Raw genomic sequence first — 18808 nt, forward strand, 5'->3', positions numbered from 1 at the left:
TGACGTCACAAGAAGTGGCATTGCTGGGGGGTTGCTAGGGAGGAACCAATCAGAGGGCAGGATTCTAAGGGAGGGCGACGATTTTGAAGTCAAGATGCTAAAAATAGCTTTATCTAAAAACCCTTGAAATCTGTGATTTTTGAAAATTCTCCCTACCCATAGAAAAAAACCAACGAAAGGGATGACGTCACTCGGACCCAGACTCCTTGAAATCTGTGATATGGGATGGAATGAAACCAGAAAAAAATGATGTCATGGACTAACGTGGGAGAAGTGCCCAAGAGGACTCCGACATGGATATGGAGTGAAAGGACAGAGATCCGCTCTGCAGACGACCTCGTTGGGAAAGAGTGTGAAGAGAGGAAGGTTTTTGAAGATATAGAGTCGTCACGCACGGGGATGGGTCGAGAGGGGGATGACGTCATGCATGCGATTGGTCGAGAAGGGAAGGCCCCAGACAGAACAGCACACGCATAAATTAAGGCAGGAACCAATCCGAGAGCGCGTTGTATTCAAAAAACATGGTATCTTACTAACCATGCGAGAATATGTTCTTGCCTTCTAATTTATCCATTTGAAATTTTAAAGAGATGCACCGCTTTCTGATCGGCTACGTGCTATACCGGTATTTAGGCCTGTCACAGACTCTGAGGCCATGATGTAGGTCCTTTTCACTAGCCTGCGGATTTAGTTCTTCTCTCTCACTAGCTTAGCTAGTTGCTCGAACTTGGATCATTGTTGGAATTGTGTCCTTCTGGCTAGTTAGTTTCCTCTCTTTATAACTCTATCATTGACCACTTCAGTAACCCCAGAGGCCTGAGAACGTATACAGAGCATGCTAGGGCGTCTGGCATCCCTAAGTCACCTACACCAGTACGATCGGCCACTACCACCTTTGTAATCAAGGCTACCAACACAATTTTTGAACTGGTGCTCTGTGCTTCTAGACTGCCAAATCAGTAGTATTTACCACGAGGTCTCGAAGAATCTTTTCAGAATGGGTTTCCTCAAGAGAGTATGAAGGTGAGAGAAGTAATCCCTCATATTGGCCCTATTCCCATCGTAATCCTTCTTAAGTTATTTTTAGATCTCCTGCGAGATCCGGTATTTCCACGAGAGGTAACTGATAGCCAATCGTATGTCCCCATTTTTACCAATGTTGACAGCTGAGCGAATTCCCATACAATGATTCGCATCATTCGCGAAAAAAGGGGACATATGATTGGCTATCAGTTAACCCTCGTGGGAATACCGAATACCTAAGAGGGATTACGATGGGAATGGGGCCAATATGAGGGATTACCTCTCTTACTTTCATACTCTCTTGGTTTCCTTCAAGTGCTCAAACGACTACTAAAGGTAATTAACGACCGGCCAATTACAGTCAGTAAAACAAAACAAAAAAACAGAAAATAACTAGAAGCAGCAGGGCAAGTAACGTAAAACCAGGATGTACTAGTTGAAATTGGTTTTAGTCTTACCGTTAGATTGGATAAGTATTTGTTATCTCTATTGGAAAAAAATTATCTTGCTTTCACGAAGCTTCTTGTATACAATGCTGCCTCATTTGAACTTAAAAGAACTATTCTTTTATTGAAGCCTTGCTAATATCATTGAGAATCATTATAATCAGTTTTTTAAGCCTTATACATTCTCATCGCTTCTTAGGCCACCTTCTGTGTGAGATTTCAATACCTCATGTGTGTATTTTATTTACACCGGGACGCAGACAAACTGCAACAATACTCTCCAACAGTTTACAGCTCTTTCCAAAGCGAATATTAATTCCATCTCAGCCAGGGGTAAAGTAATAAACTGCATTTTTTGTTCTCGGCGGACAGAAGCTTATACAGTAATTCTAGCAAGGGAATCATTCATAAGTTGTTCCCTTTTATACAGTTTTTCTGCTTAAAATAAAAAACACAAATATCAAAAAAGTATTCACAAAAGGTGGTCCAAGAATATTCCCTTCTTTTCTTCCAAAAATCTCTTCTTCTCTACGGTTATTTACATGACTCATTTTCTATTTTATTTTCTCTCAGATCTAATTGTAAAACTATTCCCTTGCGAAAACGGCGCAACATGGATTTCGTTTCGACGACAAAGTAATATAAGAGCTCCTCTAAATTCTGGCATCCTTGTTGCGTACAAAATGGGATTAACAAGTGAGTTCGCAAAGTAAACAATGATACACACATGATTCAACAAATCATTTGTTAACGGGGAAAGGGACGTTAAAATGTCGGTGGAGAAGTACAGAAAAGAGCAAACTGTATACGGCAGCCACAGCAGTAAAGATACTAAAGTCACGATAAACAATGTCGTGGTCAGTTTTCTCTCTCTACTGACTGCATGAAGGTGCTGAGTAGGTATGCCGCAATAAACTTTTACAGCAATGGATACGTAAGAAACAGAGATAACAAAAAGACAAATTGCATTAAATGAATTCCATACGTAAAAATAAAGGCCTTTTCTTGTTTTATGTGTAGATTGCAAATAACTCGTTAACGAGACAGAAAGAAGCCAACTGGCAGCGATGATTGCACCATAAGCCCGTTTTGATATAACGCGATGTTTGAATGGTCGAAAAGTCGCATGCGCCCTTTCTATGGAAATCACCGCAAGGTTTGTCAGGGAAGCGATAGGAAACACACTCCACAACCAAACGAGAACGTCAAACCCTAGGCCTATAGAATTTTTTACTTTCCAAATGTTGCACATGATTCCCAATTCAAGGTAGGTATATGATACCGAAAATGCCCCAACTAACATGTCTGCAACTGCCAGATTAAGTATCAAGTACATGCTACGCTTACGAAGACAACGATTTTTTACGAAAACAAGAATGGTGATAAAATTGAAAGCCACTATGACAAAAAGTTCTGTTCCATGCAGAACAAGCAGCGTGGTGCACAGAGAAGAAGGAAACATCATGTTGGAATTTTCCTTCTGGCAATAAACCTGTCGAAAAAAAAACGGACCACATGTTATTTTCAAAAGGATATGGGCCGAAACGGAAACTGCCTTGGTGATTTATTGCAAACTAAAACAAGACACTCTAAACTCTTATAATTATTAATGATATAATTTTAGTTTTGCAACGAGTGAGTATCTTGGCTAATAAATGGACTACTTTAAACCCTGTTCAAAATGTTTGTGGTAGAGATGACGGCAAAGACAATCACAATACCGTGATAATGAAAAACTCAAACTTTACGGTGCTTTTTCATTTCAATGTGTTTTTTGTGGGTATAAAAACCGGTAAACCTTACCGTAGACGTATAACTCAGTAAGTTATCTGTTGTGCCTCTTCCGTTTCTGGGCTCGGATCTCGCTGGCAACAAAGTTTCTTTGAAGGAAATCCCTAGTCCACAATCGTTAGTCTTTTCTGTGGAAGCGAAGGGGATATGTTTTGGTTTGAAACATTCATTTTTTTTTCAAACCAGTTAAATTTTTTTTTCACTGGTTTAATTTTTATAGAACACTGCCCATTTTAACACATTTGGATACCTTTCTGTAATTAATTTTATGGAGTATGTATAAAATAAACTAGAGAAATAATTTTAAGATTATTATGATAGATTGTTGTCTCTGATGCTATCAAAGACAATAATAATTATTTATGCATAAAAACAATAATTTTTAGTGTTTAAGGGTTAAATGCTCAGCTTAGTGGTTAGGGTAAGCTCTCCATTAGGTTTAACGCACTCATTTGAAACAGTTAGCATTTCAGGATGTGTATGACAAATGCAGACTGCCTGCAACTATAAAATAATTAGGATAGTACGCGCACTCTCACTGGTCAATTGCTGTGTTTAGACAAGAGAGTATGAAGGTAAGAGAGGTAATCCCTCATATTGGACCTATTCCCATCGTAATCCCTGTTAGGTTACTTTTAGATCTGCTGCGTGATCCGGTATTCCCACAAGGGTGAACTGATAGCCAATCAGATGTCCCGATTTTCACGAAGGACGCGAATCATTGCGTGGCAATTCACTCAGCTGCCAACATTGGTAAAAATGGGGACATATGATTGGCTATCAGTTAACCCTCGTGAGAATACCGGATCTCGCAGGAGATCTAAAAATAACTTAAGAGGGATTACGATGGGAATAGGGCCAATATGAGGGATTACCTCTCTTACCTTCATACTCTCTTGGTTTAGATGAGAGTATGGAAACACGGCTATTTTAATTGGTTATGTATTGTCGAACGCGCGTTTTGATTGGTTGGTAGGACTGATATGAGCGTGTATCAAGAAAATCTGTTTCAATCAAGAAGTAAAAAAAACAGCATTTTTCTTAATTTGTCGAATTATTTTGAGAAATATTTTATAAAAGCAATAGAGGACGTTTTCCCGCGTTTCCATAGCCTCATCTAAACACTCGGGGGAGTTCGGAGAATTCTCGACATTGTCTCGAATTCTCCCAACTCTTCCTCGTGTTTAGATGAGGGTATGGAAACACAGGAAACGTCCTCTATTGCTTAAATAGCACTGATAAACAGTGTTTAAGTCTTTAAAGCACTCATTTCAAATAGCACTGAGAAGCAGTATTATTTAAGTCTAAGCACCCATTTTAAAACGGTTAGCTTTTACCGCGAGGTACACTTAGTTTGCGGTCTGCAAGAATCAGGTACTGCATTCTAGGTAAGGGATTGGCACGCATTATAGTGATTAAGGTAATCACTTATTTGCAGTGTTTACGGTCTAAAACAATCGTTGTCTTGGTTCGGGTTAAGAATATTGGCTCATGGTTGGCAGAAGTAAGGCATTCTTTGAAACTGAAAACTGAAACTGAAAAACTTTATTTAAACACGTGACATTGATGAGCCTAAAAAAAGACTCGTTACAAAAATGTACGTGTATCTACAATAGTATATAAATTAAGAAAATACTAAACTAAGAATCTATAATAAAATTACCTATCCATACTATAAATTTAAAATAGCATCTAAGTAGAGCAGGAATTACAACGACACTCGTCCTGGCTCAACTTAAGTTTCTTTAGTTTGGCCACAAAGTTCTTAAGGTTTGGGGCCTCCTTATAACATGCAAAGCTATATTGTTCCAGAGGCGGCACGCAGTATACGAAAAAGATCTGTGTTTAAAACTAGTATTGGGGGCCGGCTGATCGAGTCTGCTACCATTCATTTGCTGCGAAGATTGTAAGCACAGTTTTTGATTCTAAACATATTACTTATATAATTGGGATAGCCTTTGTACACAAGTGTCAGAGCTTAGCCAGGCGCCTATGCTTAATGGAATCCAAATTATACTGCAACAAGATCTGCTCGTAACTAGTAGACTTAGGTAGATTGAAGAGAGTTCTAAGTACGTAATAATTGGCATTTTCTAACTTATCAGATAAAGTTTTATTAATTCCTATTAGAAGAGGACTACAATAGTCAAAATGAGGTAGAATGTACGATTTATATAGTTTAACCCCATTGTCACATCAATAAAATTCCTAATTCTGCGCAAGGCGGCTATATTTGCATGAATTTTACTAAGAACCAATTTAATATGTGAAGAAAAAGTGAGCTTATTGTCAATCGTCACTCCCAGCAACTTAAGTTCATCGATAGTCAGAATGTTATTTGACTTTAAGGTGAGCTCATAATTATAGTTGGATTTGCCAACAATCATAGCCTGCGTCTTAGTGGCATTGATGGTGAGGTCGTTATCTTCAAGCCAATGTGATAATCTCGCCAGGTCACAATTGATATAGAATTCCAAGGTCGCAGGTGAGTTACTAGCAGCATAACCGTTTGTGTCATCTGCGTAGAGCCTCAATTCCATATTCTTGGTAATACGGGTTAATATATATATTAAGCAAAAGCGGTCCAAGAAGATATCCTTGCGGGACACCACATTGGACTACACGCCAGTTGGAATAAGCGTTCTCTATTTTGACTCGTTGCTTACGATTGATACGGTAAGAGCGGATCAATTGAATGGAGTGGTCCAGAAGCCCATATGCCGCTAACTTCCTTATCAGGAGGCAGTGGCATATAGTGTCAAATGCCTTACTCAGATCTATAGACACCGCAGAGGCTGTTTGTCTCTCATCTAATGCTTCTCTCCAGTCCTCTGTAATCTTCAGCAATGCCGTGCAACAAGAATGCCCCTTTAAGAAGCCAGACAGACTGTCGGAGAGTAGACGGCGTGAAACAAAGTAGTTATACAGTTGATTATACATAATTCGTTCAAAAATCTACACAGGGTAAAATTAGTAAAATTGAGATGGGACGATAATTAACTTTGGTAGCTTCACATCCCTTTTTAAAAACTGGACTGATTTTGCTAGATTTCCACTCGCTAACCCAACAAGATTGTTCGAGACAATAATTTAACAAGCGAGTCAAGGGGGTCGCCAAAGCAGGAGCAGTCGCTTTCAGGAGCCTCGGGGAAATACCGTCCACGCCAGTTGCCTTGGATCCATTTAGATCTAATAGCATGTTCAACACATATTTAGCAGTAACAGGCTGGAAATTAAAGGAGAACCCTTGATCTTGATCATCAGCCATTTCATTGATTAGGTATACACTGGGATGTTTGTCGAACTCAGATTCAGTGAGAGCCAAAGAATGGCTTAGTCCTGACTCGGCGAAAAAGTTGTTAAATATCTCAGCCACTCCTTGGGGTTTATTATGAACTTGACCATTTTCAATGAGAGTTATTTTACCCAAGTACGACCCACGCGTGTTCGGTAAGAGAGGCTTCAGTTTACTCCAGAATTTCCTTGGGCTAGATTTATTAGACTTTGCACTAACAAAGTAGCCGCGTAGAGCTTTACGCTTCAGCGAGGTAACCTTGTTCCTTTGTCTCTTGAAGGCGTCTCAGTTTTCAGCCGAAGGGTTTTTACGAAAAGCTCTGTACAGTTGGCAACGACGAGAGATATGAAGCTTTATGTCAGGTGTGATCCATGGTAATTGGTCTCCCCGTACACGAATCCTCTTAATAGGCGCATGTGAATCAAGCACTTCATTATACAGGCCTTTCCAGTGGGACCAGATATCATCAACATTCTCAAATATATATGCACTTTCCTAACGGGACATTCTTAAGATCACGGATGAATAATTCAATATCAAAATTTTTCATACTTCGATAATAAATTTGCTTTGGGGGAGGTTTCGGAAGTCTCTGTTTTCTTACAGTGTATATCAAATCATGGTCGCTAATGCCCAAGTGAAGTGAGCCGCATTTTGCATAATGGTCAGGATGACTGGAGAGAATAAGATCAAGTAAGGTCGCTGTAGATTCGGTAACTCTAGTAGGCGTTTCGATTGAATTTGTCAACTGGAACTGATCACACAAATCCTTAAATTTCTTGATGTCATTGTGATCTGAAAACAGATCGAAGTTTAGGTCACCAATCACGACGATCTCCCGTCTTGAATTGTAAATCAGCTCGAGAGTAGTGGCCAGTGAGGTTAGGAAGACTGCAGGTTTACATTCTTTCACATGTAGGATAAAGGGGCTTAGTTTGTAAAGAAGCTGTAGTGCTGTGTCAGTGGGGAAGTGAAATAAAGAAAAGGGTTTATCACCTGAGTTAATGTGGTAAATTGACCACCGTAAAGAAATTTGAAAGCTGAAGTTTCGAGTGTTAGCCCTTTTTCAGAGTTAACCCCTTTTCTTTCTTTCACAAGTAGGACTACTTTTCATAATGAAAATAGCAGTGATACTCATAAATCATTCCTTTGTCAATATAAATTGTATAATACAAGATTTATAAATATTTGTTTATCAGATTTTCAACTAAATACAGCAGTGCACAACTGGAAATTAACTACATTACCATTAAACGTAACAATGGTATTATTTGTACTGTTACAATATTAATAAACTAGAATTTATCTTGAAATGAAAGCAGTCGTTTTGCAAAGGGAGGGGTAGTTGAGTAGAAGGGAGTTCTTTTTTTGAACCTTCCCCCCCCCCCGCCCCCCAAAAAAAACAAAAAAACAAAAAAACCGAGCCCCCGTTTTTTAACTACACCCACAAAAAAAGGAAAATTCCCTTTTTTAGACAGTTGATTAAAAAAAACCAGTTGGGCAAAAATAACTGGTTTTAAAAAACTTCAAACACAAAACAAAATTAAACCACAACGGATACACCAATGAAAATAAGACAATATCCGACGTGAGAACTCGACCATCACTTAATTCTAATCTGTCTTTAGTGTCAGCTTTGGTTGTCATATTAAACATATTTATGGCACAACATGTTATCCAACAAGATGATACGTCAAGGTTGTTCTTTAAAAAAGCTGTGATAGTTTTCTCAACATTGCTCCCTCTATTTTTTAAAAGATCTACTCCTCAAAGATTAAGTGCTTTATTAATGCTCCAAAGCCATAAAATCAAACAAGACAACAAAAAGTTGTGTGGGAGAAAAGAAATAAAGAATGAAGTACTCAAGTTGCCAATAGAAATCATATAAGATCAAACAGGGCAGGTGCTTGGCAACGAGAGGGGGTAATCCACTCAGGTCAGGGGGAAAAGCCCCAGGTCCCGAAAATGTTACTGACCATGGACCTCCTTCGTGATGCTGGCCACTGCATCCACGGCAGGTTAGCAAGGCTTTTCACTGAATGTCTCAAACAAAGCAAAATTCGCAAGACCTGGAACGAAACTATAGTCATCCTGTTGTATAAGAGAGGCGATCCAAAAACTGTTGAAGATTAGAGACCAATTAGCCTACTCAGCTGTGTGTAGATTTTTACCAAGTAAAGACAAGGATCTGAACTTAGAGATAACCAACGAGGTGCATGGGGCCAAGTTGGTTATAATCATTTTATATCCAGCAAACCCGAGTAGAATAATTGTTTTATTACAAAACTCCAGGATCAACAACTCTTCCATGTTGATTTTATTTGGTAAAAAATGACTCGCTTTATATTGCTAACGCGTTCCTTGACCATATTAGGTACAGAAGGTATATGGACTTATAGCCTGTGCCCGGCGAGCGAATGAAACTGTTGGACTTCTGATATCTGTAGTTCAGTTTTTAATGACAATATTTATCTCAAAAAGGGTAGGTTTTCAATAAAAAGCAACTTTGCCGTAAGTTAACGTGTTTAAAAAAATGTTGAAAAACGCCTTGTTGCATAATGAACGAGAAAAATGATATTAATCAAAGCAACCGCGGAGAAAAGTGAGGGTACTAGAAGCTGTGCTTTCACCTATCAAACTAAACACACCCAGACTCATCACGAAAAGAGGGAGAAAACTAGGAAGTTACTTAATGATATAAAAGATATTTTATGAATTTTTTCAGTACTCTCTAACCGTAAAAGGTAAAAATATGAAGACAGTAAAAATTTAAAACTATCAAGTGGTAAGTAAGATACAAAGAGCATTATCAAGAATTCTTCTACGTCATCGGCTTGAGGGATCATGTGAGATTGGATTGCGCACGCGTACTTCAGTGCGGTACGCGTGATTGTACTTTGAGGACAGCAGAAAAATGGTAGCATTTTTCTTGCCTTTTTTATGGACTTTACATTTTATAACGACCGTTCAGAACTATCATTGCTCCGAAGAGGCACTTAAATGAGCCCCCTTGTTGGGGAAAAGTGGAAATATTGTTGTGAGAATCACCGAGTAAGTTGACCGCGTGCTCGTGGCAGCACACTTGCGACCTCAATGAAAATGGTCAAGCCTACGACAACTCAGAAAGACAAAGACCTGCAGAAAGACCAGACATTTTCTCTGAGTACTGAAAGTACGGCAGGTTGTAGCAAAGAGGTCTCTTTTTATAAGACTTATTGCGATGAAACCAATAGTCGGGTAATACATTCGCCTAATGTCTCAGTGAAAGAAACGGCGCGAAAATCCGCTACCAGTGGCGAGAGCGAGTTTCAATAGTTCGGAGCTATGCTATCGGAATCGATCCGAGACTTGAGATAGAAAATTTGATCTGTTGGAGCAAACAATGACACGGCCGGACGTCTGGAATGCGGATGACGGGGACTGTGATGTTCTATCTGACTATGACCATGCCACAGACAATGAAGATGGCAGCACTATCGCCGACGAACCGCCAGGAAAAATGCAGTAGAAGGTTGATGCAGGTATTGATGAACGGTTTTGTCAAATGATTAATCATTTGGTGTTTAAAACGAAAAAGCCTGATGAAGAGAAACTTAAGGAGAAGTTGGGTCTGTTATAATTCTTTTGGTTTATCAACGGAGTTGATAATGTAAATTGACCACCGTACAGAGATTCTAAAAGCTGACGTTTCGAGCGTTAGCCCTTCGTCAGAGCGAAGGGCTCTGACGAGGGGCTAACGCTCTAAACGTCAGCTTTTAGAATCTCTGTACGGTGGTCAATTTACATTATCAACTCCGTTGATAAACCAAATTTTTGTATACTACTTCCCCACCGACGCAGCACCACAGTTTCTTTAGAAACTACCCCTTCATTCTCTTATAATTCGACCCGCTAACTGTACTCAGTCGTTAGTCACACCTAAAGTAGATAAGCTCATGTGGCAAATACAACCAGACCACAGGTGGTCGGTGGTCCAATGTGGATAATGAGCTGGAACTCAAAGCAGTCCTCTTTATATTATATTTATTGTGCAACAATATAAGTAACAAGCACATACGTGTCATGTCAGATAACACAACCACTGTTTGCTACATAAACAATATGGGAGGCAGTAAATCAAGAGCCCCAGCCTCACCTCAGCTCGTGTGCCAGGAAAAGAAAGAAAGAAACCCAGTTGTTTTTGACATACCAAAAGCCTTATCATGCTGTCAGTGCTAGTACTCTTGGGCGCTGGATAATGTCTATGCTTAAACTAACTGGTATTGACACCACTAGATTTAGTGCACATAGCACACGAAGTTCCTCATCCTCATCGATCAGCAGCTTCACGAGCAGGAGTACCTCTAATGACTATACTTCGCACAGGGGGATGGTCCTCAGAGCAAACGTTTGCTAAACATTATTGTGTGCCTACTCAACACAAAAATTCTTTTGCTGAAGCAATCTATAAGGCCTGAATTGAGCCTCAGCATTTTAGTGAAGTTGAAGTTAATAACAGTTAACATATCAATGTACTGAAGCAGGTGATAAGATTTCATGTGATGTTCTTTCCAGGATGGGCTGGGAGTAAAGAGCTTTATGTTGCTTTGATGTGTTTAATCCTGCATTTATCATGGCTTCAAAATCTCACAAGAAGTCGACGTTTGATTGAGATTCTTCTACGTCATCTTAGGCTTGAGGGATCAGTTGCCCACCCTAGTAGAGACTCCTCCCTGCATTATCTTTATATGATAAATACAGGCCATACTCCTTTGAGGACTGAAGTATCCATGCGCACTGCAATCTCACCAGATCCCTCAAGCCTAAGATGGCGTAAAAGAATCTCAATCTCTACTTCCAGGTAAGTAGTCTTGTTAAATTTAATTTTTTAATTTCTTTTCTTCTTATCTGTTTTTTTGTCTACTGGGGATCCAGTGGTTAAGGACGCCTTTTCCCACTATATATGTCATAAATTATATTGTTAAATATTTTAGGGATAGAAAATTTCGTTTTTACATAATGCATTTTGTATTTTAACTTTTGAAAAATGAAAAAAGCAAATATTTATCCATTTATCCTTCCAATTGCTAAAAGAACGTTTGTCAAATTATTTTGTTCTAACAGCTTGGTGAAGAGGATTTTTTTAATCAACATTTTATTGCACTCAAATAAGAATTGTACTGTGTCGAAATTTTGAGACTGATTTAATGGCGATTTATGATCTCTAGGGTGCTAACTATTCAAAATAGCAAACAAAACGTGGTGCCCTTTTATGGTACCACAAGGCCAAGATTTACTGCTTAGCTCATGGACTATGTCGGTTTTTCAAGTGAAATGTATTGTGGAAGTCACTAGTTAGGCAATGAATTTTTCTTAAATCGCATGAGTTTTAAAAGAAAACAAGCAAATCCTCAGCAAGCGAACGGAAAAGGAAAGAAGCCATTTCCGAGTCAACTGTCAAAAGCCAGCGAATAGGAATCACACTAAAATTAGAAGTCACAGACAAACGTACTAGCTCGTGATGTAACAGATTGTTAGGAAACTTTGTCAGTTCAAGGTCAAAAAAGAGTTCTGTTGATGTACTTTATTCCACTTTATCTCTGAGAACGACGTGTTTATAACGTAAGTGCTAAATTTTCTTGTGACTGTCGAGGCACATCGAAAAACAATTAGGCAATGGAGTAAAAAAAAATGTCCAAAAAGAGTACACCCCATAATTTGAAGGGAGATTCAAAATCTAAAACTATTTTCAGTGCTGTTTGTACTTTCTATCTCAGAAACATATATATATATATAAATCACAAAAATAATAATACCGCACGGAAATTTGCCCACGCTGCTAAAAACTGATTACTGTTGCTGTTGCAAAAGTACCGTGGGAAAACAATGCATCAGTCTCTTTAGGGATAAATCCGTGGAAGAAGGTCTTGTCCAAGCGATTCAGAATTAGGAAACATAAAATTGTAGTAGAATAGGACATTGGTGTCGTTTCCACAAACATTTGTCGATCGTGTTGCTTGCACGATGAAATGCACGTTGAACAAAAATACACTTACCAAAAGGGTCAGTTTCATCTGCACTCGGTCCTACAACAAGCCCACGATCATTTCTCCAGTTTCTTTTATGGTGTGTGTAAGGCTAAAATTTTTGTTTCTCGAACACTTTCAACCCGCCATTTCTACTGTTTACTTAGCCTGACTCTCAGACGGTCCAGGTCGCTCGTGTCACTCACTCTACTCCCTTCCCCGTCTGATATACTTAGTAGGAAAGCTTGTTCCTGACGTCATATAGATTGTCTAATTTCCACCAATAACAGGGAATGTTACACTTTCACAAACCTGAGGAATGTGTCTCTGTGAAAACAACATGTCGGAAGCTGCCGGAAAACTTGATGTAGATGTTGACTGTGCTTTGGAGAAAGCTTGCCGCGTATTCGGGGTCTCTAAGCTTTTCCCTCAAAAGAAAAGCGCGATAAAAGCTTTTACCTCCAGGAAAGATGTTCTGGTAAACTTGCCAACGGGGTTTGGCAAGTCGCTCATATTCCACATTGCGTCAGTGGTTCACGCATTAGTTAATTTTATTATATCTCTCAGATAGTACGCGCGCTGTAATTGGCTAAATTAGCGGGCCGTATTCTACAGTTCGGCCCGCTGTACAGCCCGCTAAATTTAAAATTTCGACAAAACATCATCTAGCGAGTTTTTCATGTCATTTCTGTTGCATAAACTTCTACTGAAAACTGTTTGAATCTTGCAAGCCTCTATTTCAAACTTAACAGCCAAGAAGATTTAGTTTTTGGGATTTTGGCACGGCATTCTTTGTGGCAGTTGAACCTTCCGCTTCACTTTGACTAGTTTCCTTGCCCGCGCGCCGGTTAACCTCAGAGATATAATAAATATCTTACTAACCTCGTTTTCTCGGTCCGTACTGTAAGTTACCGGATCCTCGATTTTAACGATTAAAATCTACTAAATGTACTAACAACGATGATTAAAACTATTTATACATTAAATATAACGTCAAGTATAATAATTAAAATATACTAAATATACTAACAACAATGATTAAAACTATTCGTACATTTAATATAACCCTAAGACATAGATAATTATATGACATTTGGTCTATTGGTTGAAATAAGCTTATCAAACATAGGCAAAGCTTCACAATTACGTATTTCATTTGGTAAGGAATTCCAGACCCTAGCACCATTGTAGCTGAAACTCTTCTTTAAAAGTTCAGTCTTTGGCAAAGGAAGGGCCAAGCTATTATCAGCGTTCCTCAGTTGATAACTGTTGGCTGAGCACGAATTCCTAAAGATATTAGAAAGCCTTACAGGTGCCAAGTCATGGAGAACCTTAAAGATTTGCCTAGCCTTAATATGAAATCTGCGTTCGCTTAGTAAACTCCAGCCAAGATGACGTAAGGCTAATTCAGACTGTGCAGCCTCGTTTTTGTAACGCTAATTACCCTAGCGCATCTGCTATGGAGCTTCTGAAGCCTTTCAGCTAATACACTTCCTAATGAATCCCAAACCTCTCAACAATAATCAAAGTGAGGCATAATTAGAACATTATGAACAGAAACAAGTACATCTCGACTTGCAAAACCTCTAAGCCGTTTTAGAGCACTAATTCCTGCTGTAATCTTATTTCTTATTTCATATTTCTTCAATATGCTTGCTCCACGTAAGAGATTCATCAACATACACTCCCAAGTATTTTGGTATGTCTGACTCTTTTGATCGGATCACTCCCAATACATACATTTGGTTCCAAGGGAATCTTAGCCAGTCTTTGACGTGAACCAATGAGCATATACTCTGTCGTCGCAACATTAAGGATTAGCTTATTTGCTTGTAGCCAAAATCTAGTTTTTCCAAGTCTTCATTAAGTCCTAATTCGATTTCTTCAATACTTTTCCCATAGGCTGTTAAGCTGGTATCGTCAGCAAACATTTTTGGTGTGGTGTGTTTGAGGCAATTTGGCAAATCACTAATGTATACCAAAAGTAAGTGAGCCCAGAATGGAACCCTGAGGGATTCCACAAGATATTGCTCTGAAACCAGATTGTTTACCATTCACTGGGCATGTTTGCTTCCGATCCCCTAAATAGGAAGCAAGAAGATTAACTGCATCATCTCTAATACCACAAGCCTCAAGTTTACCAATCAAGAGCACGTGATTTATCGTATCGAAGGCCTTTTGAAGGTCAAGAAAGATAACTTGGTTATAAAGGCCGCGATCCATGTTGCAATACCATTCGTTCGAACAGTCAAGTAAGGCTGAAACTGTGGAGTGGGAGCACCTAAAGCCAAATTGATGCTCTGATAACAAATTCTCAGCGTCTAAATATTCAACCAGCTGCTTATATAATATCCTTTCGAAAGCTTTGCTTACTAATGGTAGAATTCAAATTGGCTGATAACTGTCCAAAATGTTACGCGGACCTTTCTTATGAAGGGCGTTTACTCGAGCCACTGTCCACTCACTTGGAAAAACATGTGAGACAATTGACCTATTGAAAACCTGCATTCAGGTGTGATTCAGAAACAACTTGTCTAGCCCACTTCAAAAATTTGGCTGATATTTTATCGATCCCAGTAGCCTTGCAGACAGATAATTATAAGGAATTGTTAGTTTATAGACCTGAGATGAACTTACTGGCTGAAAGTGAAAACTACTGTCAACCCTATTAACCAATGGACTGTAGTTACACTCATTGTTATCTATATTCTCGGCAAGGCTAGGGCCCGGCGATGCTAGTGAAATAGTTATTGAATTTTTCCGCAATTTCTTCTGGCGACGTAACGCTATGATCGTTTAATCTTGATTTCCTTAACATCATCCGCTCGTTGTTTACGTCCGAGAATATCATTAAACGGTTTTCCAAGCCTTCTTAGGGTTTCCCGTTACATTCTCTATTTGCGAGGCATAAAAAGCTTTTTTAGCTTTACGTAAAGCAACATTTACTATATTTCTGGAAGACCTGTACTTTGCCCAACTAACATCGTCATTTTTTATCATGGCTATACGCTTAAGACGGCCACGCTCTAACTTTTTATCCCTGATATCCTTAGATAACCAGGGAAGGCTGGGTCTCTTTCTCACTCTTTTTGACCTGACTGGGGCGTGACAGTCGAGTACTTCTAAGAACATGGTCTTCCAGCAGCTCCTCATTGCATTTACGTCAGCTTCATAAAAAGATAATTGCATGCAAGTCTTCAAGAAAACGTTCACTGTTAAAGTTTTTGAAATTTCTTACTTCAGTTTCCCTTATTCTGTTGCACTTAGGTAAGCTATTGATCTTGCGAACTGCATAAACTAGGCTATGGTCACTAAGACCGACATGAAATACATCTGAATGTATTATTTTCTCAGGACAGCAAGTAATACATACATCCAGAAGTGATTTCGACCGTTGTGTTATCCGTGTAGGCTTAGTTATTAATTGCGTAAGCCGATATATCTCCAAGATTCGCAACAAATGCTTGGCGTCATTATCGAGATTTGTTTGGTCTAAAAAGTTGCAGTTGAGATCACCTAAAATATACGTTTCCTTGTCTTCATTATCTATTTGCCCAATCATACGTGTAATATTGCATGCGTTTTGTGACTCGTGTAACGGCCCCAGCATGCTTTGGGGCGATTAGTAGCGGAACGAAAGACACGTGCTGTACTCGGAAGACAAAACTCGGTTATTGTATTTCTTGTTCACATTAAAGACATTACAGTACGCTCTATGCTATCAAATAGCTCTACAGGTGCGCTAGGCGACTTATGAATCGATGAAACAATGAAAGGTCTACTATTCGGTTTTGTCACCTCGATGCAAACAGCTTCGAGGTTTTCTGGCACAAGATCAGTTCTGTCAACAAAATTTATTGACTTTCTTACATAAATGCACACTCCACCACCTGACCGATTACGATCATGGGCGAACAATATCATAACCCTGTACACAAACATCGGTATAATATTGGTCAAGGCGGGTCTCATTCAACGCTAAAATGTCAAAATAGTTCTGGTTCAACATAAAGCGGATTTCACAATATGTAAGGGCAAACTAACAACATTCAAAAAGGCCATATTAAAACCTCGAAATTTTGGAAAAGTAAACCGATCTTCGCTTCTAATCAACCCCGACCAAATATCCTAATCCCTACAGTAAGAAATAAATTTTTGTAGTTCAGTTCTAAGGTGCAGTCCACCTAGATTTAGATGTTTTTCTAGAATGTTGTTGTGGGAGATGGTTTTCCATGAATTCTGCCTGCAGAACCGCCTTACTATCTTGTTGACAGATTTACCTTTGGAGTCCAGCTCTTTCTTGTCTCCGCTTGTGACTATTTCAGAAATTGAGATGGGACATGACGATACAGAAGGGCTATGTAAAGACTCGTTCTGGCCGATTTTATCACTTGAATGTTAAATGTAATTAGCATATATAATATATAAATATTTGTTCCCCAGTTTATTCTAGTTCTTGGATATGCAGATTAAAAGAAATTTTTTTTAAAAAATTATTAACGCGATTCTCCCTTTTTTTACTTTGTTCAGCGGGAGTCATTTAATTAATGCTTGAAGGCCTTTTCTTGTTTAATGGTGCAACCAAGTAATGTGGCTTATCGGAATAAACCGTATTTTTGATGGCCGGAATATTTAAACATTTGATATTAGTTTCTTTGTTCGATCACACCGCCCAAGACAGTACAGAGCTCTAGCACTTCGTTCCATTCAAATACAATTTTATTCGATTTTTTAAGTGCCTCAAGAATGGATAGCAGAGTTCTCTTCCATTGCTTACCCACAAGAATTTTGGTTTCCATTTCGTGTCTGAATATTTTACAGACCTATTTCGCCCTTTTTCTTTATAGTTCATCAGCATGTCAATCCAGACACAACAATAATTACCAGCAATAAATATATCGCACCCTTATTCCATCTGCTCAATTTGGTCATTTCAACTGTCCATATTGAGTCAATCCCATTTCATATCACTCGTCTTTTTAGGACTTTTCGCGAGATTGCCTCCAGTAGAAACTTCCAGTGATTCATCAGGAAAGAGCTGGTCCCAATAGCTACTCAACGCCTCTGCGTATTTTGTTCCCATTTCTAGTTTTTGCTTTTGGTATTCATCACATTTCTCGCTGTTTCACGACCCTGTGGTAATTCTTTACAAGACATTTTGTACAATGACTTCACCCGTTTGTTATCAGCATCATTGTACCATTTCTTTTAGCTTTTCCTTTTCTTTTCTCAAACAGTATAACCTACATCATGTCCCACAGCATCCGTTTTTCCAGTTGGCATTTTCTTTAAAAAATTATTGTTTCTATAGCGGATTATACGAGCTAGCCAGACGATGAGTGTAATTATATCCCAACGAAGTAAATCCTTTTTTGGTCTTGGTAGTTTTCTAATAGTTTTATGAATACCTTAATTTAACCCAGTTAGGGTGGACTCCCGCAGTTTCTACGGTTTTTCGTGAAACGTGTTTACTTTGTCCGGCCCCGCGCTCTGTAAAGGTACAACTTCCATGTTCTCCTCGTTTGTAATTAGATGGCTGAACGCAGTCATTTGGCTTTCCTTGTTTCACGCAATAAGATTGAAACATTTTCGTTTTAAATATAAAGCATATTTTGCAAGAATTCAAAATGTTCAACTTTCCGGTCGTTAATATTTCTTTTGTATTGCGCCATTTTAGTTCGGCGTACAAAAGTCTACCCCTCTTTGCCTTGTTAAGTGATTTGTTTTAACAATAGCCATAATTTAAATGCAAGAAATATTGATGCTCCCAGGTTACCTTTTGTAGACACTACACAATTTTCTGCAACTTATCTGGATCCGAAGTATTTCAATTCCTTAGCCCACTGTCTCTCTTTCTTCTTTTCAAGTCAGTCCGAAAAAAAGACACTTTTCACAATCATGAGTTGAGGGAATACTCTGTCTACCCGTTTCAATACGTGCTTGTAATGATTGCTGTACCTTTTTTATTTTGGGATTTGTTTATCTTTGTACTTATACGACGGTTGTTAGCTATTTATTTTACATGTTTGAGGCACTTTCTAACGTTTACTTTTTCCAATACATGTATATAAATTATATGATTCTTGCTAATGATGTACTTTAATTTCGTCCGTTCTGTCGGAAGCAATTGTCGTCCGCCTCTTTACAACAAATCATAAGTCGTTCCATAGCCAGCGTGAAGTTATAATAGGTTTGTATCATGGCTTCCTCGCCAGTTTTTATGTCAGTGTATCGTTCTATATCTTTTT

At 38.7% G+C, this 18808-nt stretch overlaps 1 protein-coding gene across 1 annotated transcript; it reads right to left on the bottom strand.

Annotated features, from left to right (window-relative positions):
* Positions 1 to 1606: 1606 nt before the first annotated feature.
* Positions 1607 to 18481, bottom strand: LOC137978628 (QRFP-like peptide receptor). Its single transcript, XM_068825639.1, has 3 exons — positions 18337 to 18481; positions 3273 to 3388; positions 1607 to 2961 (listed from the first exon to the last, which is right to left on the bottom strand). The coding sequence occupies exon 3, from the start codon at positions 2932 to 2934 to the stop codon at positions 2029 to 2031; it is 906 nt and encodes a 301-aa protein (XP_068681740.1). The 5' UTR covers positions 2935 to 2961; positions 3273 to 3388; positions 18337 to 18481; the 3' UTR covers positions 1607 to 2028.
* Positions 18482 to 18808: the final 327 nt, after the last annotated feature.

This window comes from Montipora foliosa, chromosome 1 (genome assembly GCF_036669935.1).
Source record: "Montipora foliosa isolate CH-2021 chromosome 1, ASM3666993v2, whole genome shotgun sequence".
In the NCBI taxonomy this organism is placed as follows: Eukaryota; Metazoa; Cnidaria; class Anthozoa; order Scleractinia; family Acroporidae; genus Montipora; species Montipora foliosa.